Here is a 17546-nt window from a genome sequence, read left to right as displayed (position 1 = left end):
AATAAAAACAGTTTGACACAGCAACAGAAAATTTCTATTAAACAAAAAAAGAAACAACTTGTTTGCTACATAACAATTCTTTTGTACTACCAGACCTTTGGATTATTGCTTAGCATTGTTCATTTTTAATCTATATTTAATTAATTACCTAACATACGATAAATGGGGAAAAACGAAGTGAGTGAGTTCTTCATTATAAAGATTTCATAGTTATATTTTTAAAATTATTTACCATGCTGATTTTACTGTTTCAATTTTATAATTATGTTCACTCACTCCGTTTTATATCCTAAAGCTTAATGGCGTATATAAAATTTTGGCACTCAAAATAACTAAATGAACTAGAAAACAGGCAATACTCAAATTCTTTAGTATGATAGATAACTCATTTGTTAGTTGCCTAATATTTAGGAATAAATACTTTTGAATTAAATTAATTCTGCGGGAGTATTTAATGCAACTTAAATTGTGTTAGATATAAGCTAAGTCTTATTAAAAAGGTGGGGTAAATAATATAAAAATGGATGTTTAATACATAACTAATTCTTGCAGGCACATGCTATTGCCAATATTTTACATACTATTATTACAAATACATAATATCTAAACGACCGTCACCTTGGACGGACGCGATGGGAATGATCAAAAACTACATCATAATGTTTGTAAACCAGTAACGTAGTTACAAGATATTTTATAAAAAAATACATCATTTTTTAACAGTACCAATTCATGAGGTAAATTATAAAATCATTTTGTATTATTATACTGATACCATTTGCATTACCATATCTACTATTTTCTAGTATGAAACATTATGGAACTAATTCATTATTTATTATATTTATATAAAAACAAATCAAATACAACTTGATTTTCTAGCTACTACTTTCAAGACATAAGACGCTATAGTAATGATTATTAAGACAGATTATAGTGCCTTTACGATATAACAATACGCTACATAGTAAAAATAAATTAACAAAAAAAACCTATTGCATATAACGCATTATTAGTTATTATTGTTCTTTATTATATTTGAAATTAAATAATTAATATCATGCTATCAGATTCAGTTGTTTATGTTTAACGAGACACTAAAATATCGCTTATATTTTGTATGTTAACCTTTTGAACGGCAATGTCGGCTATAGCCGACATGAGCAAGCGTGCCCTGTGCGCCAACGACGGCTATACTCGACAAAAAACAGGTCGCAGAAAAATACAAAATAAACCTATTAAATCATTACTTTTATGTATTTTTTAGTAGATATTTAAAATTAAGATTTTCGGGCTTGGCGTACAGGGCATAGGAATACCGATATGGCGTGGCGGTGAAAAGGTTAAAAGAAAACGGTCTGTTTTCTTTCCTAAGCATTGTTACACGATAGACATTTTACAATTACATAACAAGAAGGATTTTTAACAGTTATTTTCGATAAGGACGTATATGATGTTGACGACTTTCAAACCGCCTTCATTCAACTGGACGACCGTGTCTTTGGGGAAGCATTGATTGCGCAATATTAAGGAATCATAAATAGAGTTAATATTGATTGATTGCGCAATGATTTTTGCATTTTTTTATGGAACCATGTTTTTGTTGTAATGTTGCGCAATTTGATTCATCTAGGCTGCCCCTAATATTGGAAGTTGCTTAGGGCAACTCACATTTTCCTGCAAATTTTTGGCAATATACTTAATGATTTGTCTTCTAAATACTTTAATACGTCCTTAAACACCCACAAGCAAACAGAACACCTAGCGAGGTCTTACAAAGCAAATTATTGCGCATGCTACATTATTACAACTAAACTGTATATAATATATACGCACCATTACGTATTGCGAGATCAATCGTTACCTTTTACTTTATAAATATTTGCTTTAGTTGATCGACATCTTCTCTTGAAGGATTTGGAAGTAGCACGCCTGGAAATAGAATATAGATGTTAGGATTCTGGCAATAGGGTTGCATTTCGTTTGATAAACAAATACGGAAGAAATTCTAGCCACACAACATTTTAACAAATCACATCTTAATATTTCTAATAATTAGCTTGAAAATCAAAGGGTTTTCAAGACAATGTGTTCTGCCTGAATATTTGCCCTTTGCATTGTTCAGAACAGGTGGGCAGATACTGTATTTACTGTTTTAAATAACATATTGGAGACAAATAATATTCCCTTAAATATTCACATTATAAACGTGTTAACCTCAAAAGCCGTACAAAGTAATACCAACCCAACAGTCTACAGAATAAGGTTGACATTACCTTAAGCGTGGTGAACATGAGCCCCAACTCTCCGTGCTGCATGGCCGGCTCTAGGAAGTCTTCAATGAAGTGTATTTCTGAGCCCAACTGTAGGATGCGGGCTCGAACTACTACGAAATGAAATACTGGGAATAGCTCGTCCATACTCCAGAGATAGTTTGATCCTGGAAGTTCGTTTAATAAGTTTAGTATTGCCTTCCTAAATGGTAGTTTGGATGCTGACTTTTCTTTTTAGGAAAACTTTTATTTTGTAAATTAGTTGTTTTTCACTTCATACCTAGTTTATTTATTTGAAGGAAAAGTTTTTGTGTCGATAGACACAAAGTGAGTGGTAGAGGTTAATTTATTAGCAAAATCTTTTCTCACAGTAAACCATTGGCGATATTGAAAAAAATAAAGTATGTATCTACATATTTTTCATTTATATCAGTTCCTTTTAAAACTTATCCTGTTACCTAAAGGTATTTATAACTATTTGAATTATAACAGAATTTAAAACCATAAAATATAACAAAACCTACACAATCTTATAATTCTTCTCAAAAGACACTTACCCAGTTCATGTTGCACAGCCGTAGTCATCTTCTGGAAGGTACTTCTGATAACCAGAAGCTTCTCAATGGGCGAGAAGGTTGTCTTCAGTTGCTGTAACGTTTCCACCGCTTCTTGGAACAACTGCTCTTTGAGGGGGGAAGTCGGGGACATTTGGTTGTTGGGGCCTGTGTAGCCTACCCAGAATTTTCTAGAACGAAATAAGAAGTGATGAAGAACTAAGGTAACAATACAGCGTCATTGTATATCGAGCAGAAAACGAAAAAAAATAAATCAGAAAAATAAAGAAACTGGGATATACCTATTGTTCAAACTAAAGAAAAAAAATATTCGTTGATACTGGTGCCGTGAAATGAATTGGGAAAGCTGACTATCTTTAGTTTAGCTTTTATTATTTTATTAAAAAAAAAAATTATTTAAAGGTTTTTCAATCGATAACAAGAAAACTTATCTGAAGAAGTTTCATCACTTTTTGTATAGAAAATATGTCAAATCGCTATATTTATTCCAGTAGGAGTGAACTGATGATTGAAAAATGGGGCCTAATTATTACTCATCATCATCATCTCAGCCATAGGACGTCCACTGCTGAACATAGGCCTCCCCCTTTGATCTCCACAGATAAGATAATAAGATAATTATTACTGGTGTAAATTAATTCATGTAGTAAATAAAATACTCACTGATCAATCCCCAAGAAAGCCATTAACGTCAAATCCGGTTGTCTATTCCACTTCAACAGCCGTCGCCAGTATAAATCGTCTTCCCTCTTGTTGTGTAGCGCGTATAACACGAACAGCGCCGGGTGGACGCGCGGGAGTAGTGTGGGTTGTAGGAGCGATGCTGCTGATACCACTTCCCTGAAAAATTTTAGACAAATTAAATTATTTTTGCTTTTTCGGCATTTTCTAATATGCTTTTTTTAACACGCTTATATTAGCTTCACTTGTAACTAACTATGTACCTAGTAAGAAAATCTAGGATTCTCAATTTGACCCACTTTCCGTTCTTCGCGAATTTGGAAAAAATAGCCCATTTCTATTTATTAATAGGTCGTTTTGCCATCTGTTATAAATAACCATTTATTTTTTTATTTTTTCTCTTCACAAACTTTAACCTTTCTGTTAACATGAGTTGCAGGTAAAAGATAATCCTGTATTTTGCTGATGATGGGTCAAGCTGAAAATACTTTTTATGGGCTGACTACAGCACATGTCGGGCCGTTCAAAAAAAGTGAGTGGCGGTTCGAGACGTTTAAGTTTAATTATAATCAAAAGGCAGAAAACTTTGTTATCTAGAAACAGCGCTCTGAAGGTATTTACCTGGCAAGCAAACTTAACATTTTTAGGAAAAGCAGATATTTCTAAACAAATGACATAAAACTCACCCATCAATAGGATTACTATCCACTTCAACGCCATCCTCCCCTTTCTTATAAGGCAGTACAGCATCCGTACCCTCAGGAGGCAACGCTGGGAACAGCAGCCTTACAACCTGGTACAACCTCGCAGTAATACTCTTAAGTTCCTTCACAGCATGGCTGAGGAGTAACGGGTGAACTCTAACCCCTCCGTAGGTTGTGTTGAAGGCATTGGTCAGGCCTAGGACGAGTTGGCCTAAAGGATGGTGGGTTGACTCGCAGGCCTGTGGATATGGGACAAGCTGTTGATAAATATGATGTAGTGTTTTCTGAATTTTGGTCACATATTTTTTAGGTACTATCAAACTAATGACTTTTTTATTTTGGTCACATATTTTTAGAGACAATTAAATCCATTAAGATCGAAATTCGGCTTACACTGTAAAGATCTTTATTGTTTTAAGAATTCAATGGATTTTTCTACAAAGTGTGTCATACATCGTACATCGGTCGGATAGTACATGTTGTTTTGATATAATTGATCTATTGGTAGTAAAAGTGGTAAATCAGTGTGGCAACCCAGCCTAGATTTTTGGCTCGGGTTTTCGCTGCCGGATTTCGCATAGCAAGTAGCAATTTTAGTCTTGGTTTTCTTACTTAATATTAATATTTCTGAAGGTTCATACGGTTAAACTTAAGCTTGCCATGTAACAGTTTTTTATCTTATTATAAAAACAGATTTACTAATTTAGGGGATGGGACCATGTTCATTTTAATGTAAACGTACAAATACTTACATTATACAAATACTGCTGCACTTCCGTATAATTTTCCAAATTGAGCGTCTTTTGTCCGAAGTGCGGTATAACTTCTAAGCGATCCACAGACTTATCCATTTCATTACTTCTCTTCCTCATGGACATTTTATTCCTCTCTTTGTGCGAACACGATATGGCAACGGCAACATTTTGCCAGATCTTCACGTTGTCTATGGTATTGCCAGATGGGCCATTGGCAAAATGGTTGCCAGTCGGCGTAAGGATGGACTCTGAGACACCAAGGCATTGGAAACATTGACGAAAGAGGGCGTTCCATTTTTGATTTGGGGCTACGCTTAATTTCCCGAATGAGCTGAAAGAAAAAAAGACTATGAATAAAGTTATTAATGCAATGAAAACAATCAGGCGATAAAATCAAATGACCTTAGATAGTACAGCCCTAGAAACATGGTTCTTATAAATGTTAACTACAGGATATAATTACAAGATTCGTTAGATATCGTGGAAGATCCGACCGAGAACGAAGCAATGAAAAAACCTTGGAAACATCAGCTGTACAAAAACAACCTTGTCACTATTAAACTAAGGAAGTTACATACATTTTCTTGAAACTACAAAAATATCTTTGTAACGTTTCATACAAAACTTTATAAAATTCAATCACTGCCAATCAACAAAGCAATAATGTAATGCTAATTTATTTCATAACGAAAAACATGTAAATACAATACCGACTTTAACATCAACTCACTTAGGTTTAGAATTCGTTGGCAATACTGGGTTCGATACGTTCAAATGCATGGTAGCGTTCGAGATCTTGACCCCTTCAGTCCACGCTCCGCTGAGGGATCCTTCGATCTTGTCTCCGCTGGAGAAGGTCAGGATGCCCTTGCCTGAGAACACGCCAGCTGATCGGAACTCCCCCTCGTAGTGGGTACCGTCTTCGAATACCATTACTCCATGACCCTGGAAGAGGAGGTTATACACTGTAGTGCCACGGGAACCAAGGAATCCAAGCACGTAGGATGCAATTAGGTATTACGTAAATACAATGGTTTTTACATTGTGTGGACCTCACCAGTAATTTCCGAGATTATGACATTGATAATGTCCGGATGTACAGAATAGGTTTAGTTTTTTTTTTTTACCAGCGGGAAGCCAAATTAGTTGTGCAAATAGTTCCCTAGGGATGTACATGTTATATACTACGAAGCAACGGGAATACATAGCCATAATTCCATTACTAACCGTCAAAACATCTTGCATGAACAGCCCTTCATAATAAATCCCGTCCAAGGTCACAATCAAGCCGCAGCCATGCTTCTTATTATCGCTCCAATTACCCAAATACTTCTCCCCTTTGCCAATATCATCCATTACTCCATACCCTTGTCTGACCCCATTGACCCATTCCCCCGTGTAAATAGTAGCTGATGACGAAGTAAAGTCTCCTTGCTTCTTGATCCCATGGCCATGGGGGTTGCCATCCTTAAAATAACCCTCATAAATGTCACCCGTCGTGTATTTCAAGACACCGTAACCGTTTTGAAGGTTGTCCTTCCATTGGCCTTCGTAGATTCCTGAAATGGAATTGAATGAGTCATGTTATTGTGGCCTCTTTTTGTTGGAAATGAACTGGCTGATTATATGTTTTTTTTTATTGTGTGCTGTTGTTAACTATGTAATTTTTAAAAGCGAATAGGTTCATGTGTGCTATTATAAGGGAATTTTACTAGCATGCCAACAGTAAGTAATATAACAGAAAATTTAATGTAGGGGATTATTATGCGGTTGATAAAATTGGGTATAGCTCTATGTAATGAGTATGATATGTGTATATACATGTAATTACTTATCAAACGCGGACTTTGTTTATTATCGTGGTCACTGAAAATTCCCATGATCGAATAAGAATTACTTTATAGCAATTATTTGGAACTGAGGTTAATAGGATATTATGTTAAAATATTGTACTATTTAAATACATAATTGTACATATCATAGAAATACCGCAACTTATTTATTATACGGAAATTCCTGGTTCTACTAATTCGAGTGAATTTTCTAAATCCAGTAAAGGGTAAAAATTGCTATTTACCGGGAAGGACTTACGCACTTAGATAGATAGGTATTCAATAAATATTTGCTAACTAAATAAATGCAAATGATCCTACCATAAAAGGTATATTTAAAAAGTTTACACGTTTCCCAAGGTCAGAATTTCGTAACATCGGTATTGCCTTGACACTAATACACTTATTTGGAGTAAAAATTTGCATATTTCTTACTACGTTATACAATTGTAAATGCACGACGAACAACAGTGTCTTAGTTTTAAAATTCTTTTATAAATACTGGGTTCCTATTGGGTAGTAGATAAACAAAAGTATTAGGTTTTAATGATAGCACAGTGGAGACAAGTGTTGCAAATTGATATTTCCTTGTATCAGAATTATATATAAATTGTATAGTACATACTTCCCGCTCTCTACGTAAGATATTGCGTCAATATAATGTCAAATATGGCTTTAATGTCCCCAAATTATTAAATAAATATTTTATCATATTATTTGCCTAATTGTTTCCTATTACAAACCGCAAACTCATTACTTTTGTCCTCATGACCAAATTAGTTCTAACTACATAAATCGTACTAAGTATTTATTGACTTATGATTTGTAGTAAGTTCAATATTATTACATAAGTACCTATGTATCTATTACTAAAATAAACAATGTGATTCATATCTTAATGATTCATAAATTATACAAACACATAGAATTTACGTCTTCACCGCTACAAAAAAAAAATGATGCGTATGAAAATGTGAAGAATTTGTAGTCATGGATAGGGCTGCCATCCGTCCGGGTTTCCCCGGATTTGTCCTCGTTTTGACCCCGTCCGGGGGACGTCCGGGCGGGTTTTCTAGAAGCGTCCGGGGAAAACCCGGACACTTTTCATGTAAGAAAGCACCTCATTGAATTTAAGTATATGTTAATAGTAAATGGATTACAAAATAGGTATTATTTTGTTTAAACAAAATCGTACTCGTTCTGGGAAAAAATGCGAATTACGCCTAATGTCCGGGTTTGGCGAAATTCGAGATGCAGCCCTAGTCATGGACCACTTGAATGTACGACGTCCAAGTAATAGGAAAATGTTCATGAATCAATAGGTAGTCAATAAGTCGCCTTTTTCAGTTCTGAACTTTTGTGAAATTAATTAATACGTTCGATAAGCCTTAGTTTCCCTTTTGAAGAACAGATAAATATTATATTAGTAGAAACGTAAAAGATGGTGTTGCTAAATCAATAGAAGTTATTGTAAAAAGTTTGCGCAAAATTCGCGAAAAATGCAGGCATAGTGAAGTTAGCCAGACTTAGAATTCTTACCTACACTTGGCATTTCCATCTTCCCATGTCCACTTAACGCGTTCAGCTGAAACTGTCCCACGTATAGCTTGCCATCAGGCCACTCCACCTTCCCGCTACCATGGATCTTCCCATCCAACCATCTCCCAGTGTACTTAGCGTCTTTGTAAAAAGCATTCTTGTTCGAAAATGTGTGAGTGGCCGTCCTCACAGCGGGCGGTTTGAAATTGTCCTTATTCAGAACAAGCCTTATTGAGGTGTTCAAAGAATGTGTCCACTCCGTTTTCTCTTGCTCTGTGGTAGTGGCTACTGAGATCGTTTCTTCAGGCGTGGTGAGTTGAATGACGTTTTGCAGAGAGTCAGTGTTTGGGATCGGCTCTACCCATAAGGTTTCTAACGGATGAACAATAGGTGTGCTCCCACTGACGTGGACGAAAAGATCGTTAAAAAGGACAAACCAGTGCGACGAAAAACGCCCTGGATTCACTAAATTAAGTTGGCGAGATTTCGATTCCCTAACAAGACGTCGTTCAGGCGTCCGGTACTGCTCAAGGCTCTTCCCTATCGTCTCCCAAAATAACTTTGTGACATCGGCTTCCTTCCGCTTCTTTTCTTGTTCATCTATCAAAGAGTCCAGCGAAGCAATTACTTTGTTTAATCTCTCATCTATGTTGGATTTAGCGTCGACCTTTTTTCTTTTGGTTTTATACCTCAATAGCGATTGAGCTATGCATTTATAGGAGCTCAATCTTGTTAGAGGTTGTATGAAGGCGAGGCATACTATGGCTTCTAAAGTCTTTTTATTATTCTTCTGTTTGTTAGTCGGGAGCTGATCGCTGAACAAACTATAAACACTAGACGGGACATCGACGACGCTGTTAATCTGAGCGAAGCCGCCGATAACTATCAAATTGCTTACAGCTACGTAATACTTTCTGTACAAATAAATAAACTCTTCTAAATTTTTATTTAAAGAAATATCACATTCGTTTATATGCTTCTCGGCGTACTGCCACATCGAGAGAACATTCAGAGCAGTTATGTTCAATATGTCCCCAAAAATATCACAAACTGTTTCGTAAATATTGGAATGTGTAGTTACAGCTTTACTTTTCTTAAGGAAAGGTTTAACTAGATTATGATATATCAAAAGCATTTCCTCAAGATATCTTTGAGCAATGGACAGATCTTGGAACTCTGGACATTTGGACGACTCTTCTATTGAGCAATAGCTGATGTTGCCAGATGATAATATTCTCCAATGGTAGCACATGTTTTGGGGTTTAGTTACAAAATTAAGGGTTTCAGCTATTTGGACTTCATCTGTATTGTTTTCAGATTCCTCTTGATCTTTTTTCATATTCAAGTTAACAATAGCATCTGTGTACCCTTCAGTGTGCTTTCCCATGTAAAAAATATTTTCATTGTGAGTGTAAGCCAGTGTATGGTGATCAGTGGCAATCATGTCTCTTACTCTATCACTGTCAGAATTCTCTGTGAACTGTTTAGGCCCACTTTTATCTTCTCTGCTGTCAAAACTGACTTGATGGAACTGGTTGTAGCCCCACATGAAGAGCCTGCCATCTAGAGTCAAAGCTGAACAGTGCCATTTACCACAAGAGACCTTCTGAAGTCCAAACCCAGATAAGCTCATGACTACCATTGGTTTTATTCTTTTGACTGTATCTCCTACACCTAGTTGTCCATATGATATGTCACCCCAAGTCCATAGTTCTGTGGCTAAAATATTCTTACCAAGTTTAGACATGTTTTTGAGGTTTTCTGTTTTTCTTGCAGCTTCAAACTCTTTCTCACTGCTTATTGTGCTTGTGGAGAAATGTAAATCTTCCAAGTTGCAGTTTGAGGTACAGCTGTACATAAGAGAATTTATTTCTTCATTTTCACTCCGCAGTTGTAATTCCACAGCATCATTATTGTCACTGCTGCCACTCACATGTCTTGATAATGTTGCCACTTTGTCACCTACAGTTTTCACTCCTTCATAAACAAAGTTCGTTAGGTTTGATACATTCTCTTTTATTATCCTAGTGGGTTTTTCTGTGTACTCTACTAAATAATCTTCACCGGCTGAGACCCAAGAGAGCTGCCTGCTCAAAAACTGTCTAGCAGCATCAGTGTTTATAAAAATATTATTAATTTTATCTCCAGATGCTTCACCATTTTCGTTTTCTTTATCTGTGTGGTCATCACCATCTTCTGTTGATTTAGCATCTTGAGAATTTGTTTCTGCTTCTAAGTTTGCATTTTTTTGTGAGTTTGTTCTTGCTATTTTTGATTCCTCAGACGAGGGACTAGAATCTTCTGTTAAACTATGAGCATCAACATGAACATCAGTTTGTGGGGCTGTAGTACTACTAGAATCTTCACTAGACTTACTAATTTGAACACCTAAAGGGCAGGTTTCTGATAGGGATGGCACGGACGCGGGGGATGCTAGGCCTATTATTGTCTGGCATTGTGAGCAATTTGAAGCAAACACTTCCTCATCATCATTATCACTCTCTGTATCACAGTTGCCAGACCGTCTGACATTCTTCCTAGCTATCACTGCAGCAAAGTTCTGACCCACTGAAGCACTGTACACAGTCCTCCCTTCAAAAAATGGAATTTTCTTAACATTACTAGTGTCTATGGAAAGTTGGGGCATACAGCCTGAGCCCCACAGCTGCCCATCACTACTTATAAACAGCTGTCCAAAATCACTTGTCACTACATTTCTAAACTTCACTTTATAACTGGAACTTTTAAAACCATGAGGACAACACTTAGCATCCTCCTTAACTATAATTTCTTCTTTGTTTTTAAAACTAGCATTTGTCTTATATAGTCGCCCATGGACATCTATAATGTAAAGGATATCATTATGGTACGATATGTCTATTGCTGAGATGCCGCTAATTTTCTTAAAATTCAAAGAATCTTCCACAGCCTCGCAGTGATAAAGACCATGGTCATTTCCTAACACAATGAAGTCTGTGCCCAAGGAACACAGTTTAACAATTTTATCAGGTACTTGCTGGGACGATGGCACGTTCAACGGTGTTAATCCTCTCCAGAAATTATGCTGACTCATTATTTAATAATCACTTCCTTTCTTCATTGAAAGTAGGAGTATCATCGATTTAAATCAGGGCGGAAGAACTAATGTACACTTTCGCGAGTCGTAGTCGCACATGTTACACCGTGGATCGCAACTGTTCACTATGAGATACATTTACGACGAAATATTTATATAAACTAGGAAAAACACTGATTTATTTATCTTTGTTTGATAAGATTTTTTATAAACTTTTGATTGCTTTTGATTGACAAATAATCAAATTGACAGCTGACAGCTGATTGAGCTGTAGACAAAATAGACTGATTTCTATAGACAAAATGTTTATAGACAATAGACCATAAAGAAATGTCGATTATTATTTTAGCAGTAGTAACATTGTCACGTTAGCTGTCAAACCTTTCAAAATCAATCTAACCTTTCACAAAAATGGCGAACCGTAGTGGGCCTGCAAGGCGCGTTCCTGAAACTGAAGCCACAATTACGTACGTTCAGTGCGATGGATTGGTATGTACACCATTGTTTGCATCTAAGAAGCAAGTTTTCATTAAAATCTATACCTGGAATATTTGCTATAACTGTAAAGCTGTGCATCATCGACACGTCATGTATTCACTGTTTTTGTACTTTGAGCAGCGTTAATCCATTATTTACACTGTTCTACACGTTTTCGCAGTTTGTTTTAACATTATGACGTATATTATCATGCTGCAACTATCTTTATTGGCTATTTGTAAAAGTCTATATAGGTTATGTTGTGAACCCAAACTGTGTACTTTGGTTCCTGGATTAACCAATCATACTCCAAACTCGTCACTACCCTCAATATTTTTGATACAGTTATGACCAGTTACTCCCAAATTACCCATTAGATAGTTCATTTCTTGTGCAGATTGTCCTAAATATTAGAAGTTAGAATTAATTGTTTACTATGTGAAAGTTTAATGAGTATGAGTCATGCACTTTTTTCGGACGTTTACCTCGCGACCCAGACACTTACAGAGATGATCTCACTGTGTGACATTGAGTAACTTTGGCTGGACACATTAGCATCTGGATGCTGTGTATTTTGCATAGATTTTTAATGGCCAGTTCATTAGGATGCCATGCCAGGCTGCTATAAATCCTCTTTGTTTGTAAACAATGATAGCATCATATATTCTGTATTTGAATTTAGTACCAGAGTTAGTGTTGATCACTAACATAAATAACGATGACAACACTGAGATTGGATTAAATTGAGGAAGCTTTTGGCCTATTTAAGTGGATGATTGATGCCTAGCAATGATATTTGCGTAATTTAATAGTTAGATTCTGTTGCAGTCATTCAACTTAGCAGCACAAAAGTGTTGAATGTTCTTTGTTGAAATAAATAATGAGAAAATAACCATGTAAGTGGTAGGATTAAACTGTGCTTGAAAACTAATCTTTAAACAGAGTAGATTAGACCGATCTCACTAGCCACAGTGATAGCCAAAGTGTTGGACAGTCTGCTTGGTCAGCACCTGGATAAACACGTCTCGCTAAATGATGCGCAGTTTGGATTCAGGCCTGGGCTTTCCACCGAGAGTGCTATCCTGTGCCTCAAGCAGACTGTACAATACTACACGAGTAGAAAGACCCCAGTCTATGCATGCTACCTAGATTTATCGAAAGCATTCGATCTAGTATCGTACGATATTCTATGGGATAAATTAAAGGACGAAACTTGTTTACCTAGGGAATTTGTGCTATTATTTATGTATTGGTATAATAAGCAAAAGAATTGTGTAAGATGGGCAGGCTCTCTTTCGGAGGAATATAGGCTGGATTGGGGGTGAGGCAGGGGGCTGACCTCTCCCACGTTGTTCAGCCTGTACGTCAATGGGCTGATCGATGAGCTCAGCAGCACCGCATAGGGTGTCATATAGATGGAGTATGCGTGAATAACATCAGCTACGCAGACGATATGGTGCTGCTGAGTCCATCGATTGTGCCTTACGAAAGCTCCTAAAAATTTGTGAGTCCTATGCGGTGGCTCATGGGCTCAAATATAACGCAAAAAAGTGAAATAATGATTTTCAGACCGACAACAAGCGATACACATTCGTTCGAAGTTCACTCTAAGTGGAACAGCTCTAAATAAAGTTGAAAAATTTAAGTATTTGGGCCACTGGGTCACCGAGGATCTTAAGGACAGTGAGGATATTGAAAGGGAGCGCAGAGCGCTGTCCGTCCGTTGTAACATGTTGGCCCGCAGGTTTTCACGGTGCACAGGGACTGTCAAAGTTGCGCTTTTTAAAGCATACTGTCAGTCCTTTTACACCTGTACCCTGTGGGTTAACTATACGCAGCGGACGTACAGCGATCTGCGCGTTCAATACAATAACGCGTTCCGGGTGCTGATGGGGCTGCCGCGCCACTGCAGCGCCTCCGCGATGTTTGCGGCGGCTGGCACAGACGGCTTTGCTGCCATTATGCGCAAGCGGTGCGCTTCTATCATGCGCCGCACGCGCGACAGTCCCAACAGCATTCTGCGCGCGCTGGTGGATCGGTGGGACTCTCCGATACTGGCACGCTGGATACGGTTGCATGCAATCGTCTAGCTGTCCAACCGAACCTGCCAGTTCATTATTTATTGTGATTTAAATGTTTTAGGTATTAGTAGTTACTAACACTAGTTTATAAGCTTGTAATTTTACTAACAAATATGGATGTAATTTTAGGATGAATCCGAAATAAATGATTTATTATTATTATTATTATTAAAAAGTGAACTACTTTACATCAACTACTTTGTATTGGAATAAAATCATGATTTGTTGCGGAAGTCATGATAAAAAGTTAGTTTTCTTTCTTACTCTTGTATTTAAATGTGAGTGAGATATTTCATCAGAATTTTGTTATTCTTAGATGTTTACAAATCAGTAAAAAAGAAGTTTAGTCTGTGGGTGGGCTGTTGTTGTTTTGTTTTGTCTTCATTCAATCATCACTTATTATTTCACACACTGAAAATAAGAAACAAAGTCACATGTAGCCTCACTGATAACTTAATCCTACCACAAAAATGTAATTGTTTTATTACGTTTAAACAGTCTTTTTATCAAACTTCCTTCAGCTTAATTTTCAATTGTAACACCTCTGTACATTCACTCACTTATAGCTATCATTACAGGATTTGAACCTTAGGCAGCAGGATACATACTTAAACAAAAAATCTCCTTTTCATATGAAAAAATGCTTAAAAAGAGTTTTTATTACTTTTAGGCGGTAATGAAAATAGTGAAACATTGCCATGAGGAATCATGCAGCAATATGGAGGTGGCCCAGGGAGCCCTGCTGGGACTGGTGGTTGAGAACCGTCTGGAGATCACCAACTGCTTCCCGTTCCCCAAGCACGATGATACCATGGACGAGGAGGAGTATCAGCTTGATATGATGAGGAGACTGCGCCGCGTCAATGTTGATCATTTCCATGTTGGATGGTGAGTTGAAATATGCTTGACAACACTGTAGTGTAAGAAGTAACTAAGTATGTACTTATATTTGTACTACTACTAGACTACTATGTAAGTACTTATATTTGTTATTTACAATTACTTAAAATCAGCAAATGTATTTTATGGCAATTATATACACAATTAAGCCTTTTGTTACTAAAAGGTCAATTTAATTAATTTCTTTTGCAATTGATAGATAATTGGTATAATTATAATTCATATTGAAATAATATTATACAATGACTTATTAGAACTACACAATTTTTCAGCTTCAAAGTTCCAATGATATGTTATAAATCCTTAAAATATATTTCTCCAGGTACCAGAGCGCAGATGTGGGCAACTTTCTGAGCCAGTCGCTGCTGGAGTCGCAGTACCACTACCAGACCTCCATCGAGGAGAGTGTGGTCGTCATCTATGACACCAAGAAGTCTGCACGAGGCTTCCTCACGCTGAAGGCTTACCGTCTGACTCCTCAGGTTGGTTTTTACTGAAATTAAATTATACATATCTAGTTAATAAGTACTGAGTTAAGGGACGACTCCCCTTTATCTTCACAGAATTTTGGTTTATATGAAATGTTTAGTATCTGTAGGGAATGAATATAAGGTTTATGTCGTTCACAATTTCTCAACAACGTACCGGATTGCGCGACGTAAGAGATGCTCGACATTTGTTAAGATGCGCTCTCATTGCACAAACGTTTACGTGTTTAGATAACACTCCGTCCTTTTTGCTTGTTGGGTGTTCATAATGAGCGTTTATACCCACTATTGACCCTACAATCTAAGAATTAACAGTACATTAGCCAGTTGCAACATCTAGCCAATTATATATCCTCTATAATCTCTTTTCTAGGCCATCGCCATGTACAAGGAGGGTGACTACACACCAGAAGCTCTGCGTAACCTGAAGATTGGCTATGAGAGCCTGTTCATCGAGGTGCCCATAGTGATCCGCAACTCTCCGCTCACCAACATCATGATGTCTGAGCTGTCCGAGATGATCCCTGAGGAGGAGGGATCTAAGTTCCTGGATTTGGGAACTGCTTCAGTATTGGAAGGTGGGTTGCAATTTTATGTTACTAGATTAAGCAAATTGTGTAGATGCTGTGTTGTTGCAGTGCGTGCCAAATAAATTTGAGCCTTTTGTTACAAAGGACAATGGGCGATTCCGGTCCAAATGTCCACCACGAACGAGACCTATATGGCTAGGTAGCCCGTTAAATATAGAACATTTTTTGTTATGAAAGTAAAAAAAAATATAATGCCAGAAAAAAGTTATAGCAAAATCAAATAAAACATTTTATAGATTTTTTCAATTTCATTTTTTCAATTACTTTTCGTGATGTTCGATTTTCGTAAATTCTGTAACTTCTGACAAAATAGAATTGTTCATTATTAGAGAGAAGACACCACCAGTTACATTGAACTTTCTTAGATTCAGGAACCGCTGAGTGTATTCAAGCACTTCTGGTGCCTCAATTGGTTAGTGATTCGTACATCCATCGGGCAACAAAATATGGGCTGTTTATATGCAAATGTGTCTTATTCATCTTAGTTTTAGATAAAATGCGGAATTGGAAGTGGAATAAAATAAAAAAATAATAATGATAACATACAAAAACTACTGAAAATTGAGAATACATTTTTGGCTGTAACTTTTTTTTGGCATCGTTTTTTTTTTTTACTTTCTTAGTAAAAGTTACTCTAAATTAAGTGGACTATTTAATTATATAGGTCTCGTTCGTGGTGGACATTTGGACCAAACTTCATACATTCTTGCCCAATCTCCTTTGTGGACTGTCCTGAAAACTTCAGAGCAGATTTATGTAACTCTACATGCACATCATTACAGTTATTTATTGACCTATGTATGCGGGAAATAATATGTTACCCTATGAATAAGATCTAGTTTCATTGTCTGCCAATTGCCATTTTTTTGTCATAGCTATGGCCACAAAACAGTTTGTAAATTGGCATTTAATATTAACAAACGATCTTTCGTCTTTAGTCCGTATACTATAATCATGTAACCATTTCTCCCGCAGGCCAACTCCGCAGCCTAATGGAGCGCGTAGACGAACTGAACCAGGAAGCCATCAAGTTCAACAGATACCAACAATTAGTTGTGCGTCAACAACAGGACAAGCACCGCTGGTTGGCCAAGAGGACACAAGAGAACTTGGCTAGGGCTGCCAAGGACGAGCCACCACTACCAGAAGAAGATATGAACAAACTCTTCAAGCCCCACCCCGTTCCGCCTAGGCTTAACCCCATGATCGTCGCTGGTCAGATCAATACTTACAGCCAACATATAAGCCAGTTCTGTTCCCAGAGTCTTGCTAAATTGTATCTGACGCAAGCACTCCAAAACGCTAAGGAAGCTAAGCAGAACAACTAGTTTTGTATCGTATTAAATTGAGTGTCACATATTTGGGGTTTTATTTATGTGTTCATGGTCATCCCATCTTTATGCTATTCCTTTCAACCAATACCACAAACGTGCGCAGAACCAGTTTCACGCCTCTCTTGCAAAAGACGACCCTTCTGAAAAATGCAGGACTAATAAAATACTTCGAAAACTTATAGCGATAATGCTGTAAAATCGGTGCATACTTGCATTTGCAAATTCATATAATCGAATGTCT

The 17546-nt window shown here is 36.9% G+C and overlaps 2 protein-coding genes across 3 annotated transcripts; one reads left to right on the top strand and one right to left on the bottom strand.

Annotated features, from left to right (window-relative positions):
* Positions 1-1722: 1722 nt before the first annotated feature.
* LOC110371117 (alsin) lies at positions 1723-11699 on the bottom strand. Of its 2 annotated transcripts, none has more exons than XM_049852142.2 (9): positions 8360-11699; positions 6216-6547; positions 5719-5933; positions 4986-5319; positions 4216-4490; positions 3512-3688; positions 2831-3018; positions 2277-2440; positions 1723-1932 (listed from the first exon to the last, which is right to left on the bottom strand). In XM_049852142.2, exons 1-9 carry the CDS (start codon positions 11430-11432, stop codon positions 1888-1890), a joined length of 4803 nt encoding a protein of 1600 aa, XP_049708099.2. In that variant the 5' UTR covers positions 11433-11699; the 3' UTR covers positions 1723-1887. The 2 variants fall into 2 exon arrangements, with proteins under 2 accessions (XP_049708099.2, XP_049708100.2); XM_049852143.2 differs by having other exon boundaries at positions 4216-4472.
* A 64-nt stretch (positions 11700-11763) lies between these two features.
* Positions 11764-17330, top strand: LOC110371083 (eukaryotic translation initiation factor 3 subunit H). The gene is made up of 5 exons (XM_021327174.3): positions 11764-11924; positions 14664-14881; positions 15216-15375; positions 15755-15959; positions 16947-17330. The coding sequence occupies exons 1-5, from the start codon at positions 11847-11849 to the stop codon at positions 17297-17299; spliced, it is 1014 nt and encodes a 337-aa protein (XP_021182849.3). The 5' UTR covers positions 11764-11846; the 3' UTR covers positions 17300-17330.
* The last annotated feature ends 216 nt before the right edge of the window (positions 17331-17546 follow it).

The sequence above is a fragment of the Helicoverpa armigera genome, chromosome 6 (assembly GCF_030705265.1).
Source record: "Helicoverpa armigera isolate CAAS_96S chromosome 6, ASM3070526v1, whole genome shotgun sequence".
Lineage (NCBI taxonomy): Eukaryota > Metazoa > Arthropoda > Insecta > Lepidoptera > Noctuidae > Helicoverpa > Helicoverpa armigera.
This window is presented reverse-complemented; position numbering and strand designations above follow the sequence as displayed.

Excerpts from the sequence above, each read along its gene's own strand:
- LOC110371117 (XM_049852142.2), bottom strand. The coding sequence starts at position 11,432 with ATGAGTCAGCATAATTTCTGGAGAGGATTAACACCGTTGAACGTGCCA. Across the intron at positions 3,019-3,511 it reads GCTTTCTTGGGGATTGATCA|AAAATTCTGGGTAGGCTACA; the intron begins GTGAGTATTTTA and ends ATTTCGTTCTAG. Across the intron at positions 1,933-2,276 it reads TCATGTTCACCACGCTTAAG|GCGTGCTACTTCCAAATCCT; the intron begins GTAATGTCAACC and ends TTCTATTTCCAG.
- LOC110371083 (XM_021327174.3), top strand. The coding sequence starts at position 11,847 with ATGGCGAACCGTAGTGGGCCTGCAAGGCGCGTTCCTGAAACTGAAGCC. Across the intron at positions 11,925-14,663 it reads ACGTTCAGTGCGATGGATTG|GCGGTAATGAAAATAGTGAA; the intron begins GTATGTACACCA and ends TATTACTTTTAG. Across the intron at positions 15,376-15,754 it reads CTTACCGTCTGACTCCTCAG|GCCATCGCCATGTACAAGGA; the intron begins GTTGGTTTTTAC and ends TCTCTTTTCTAG.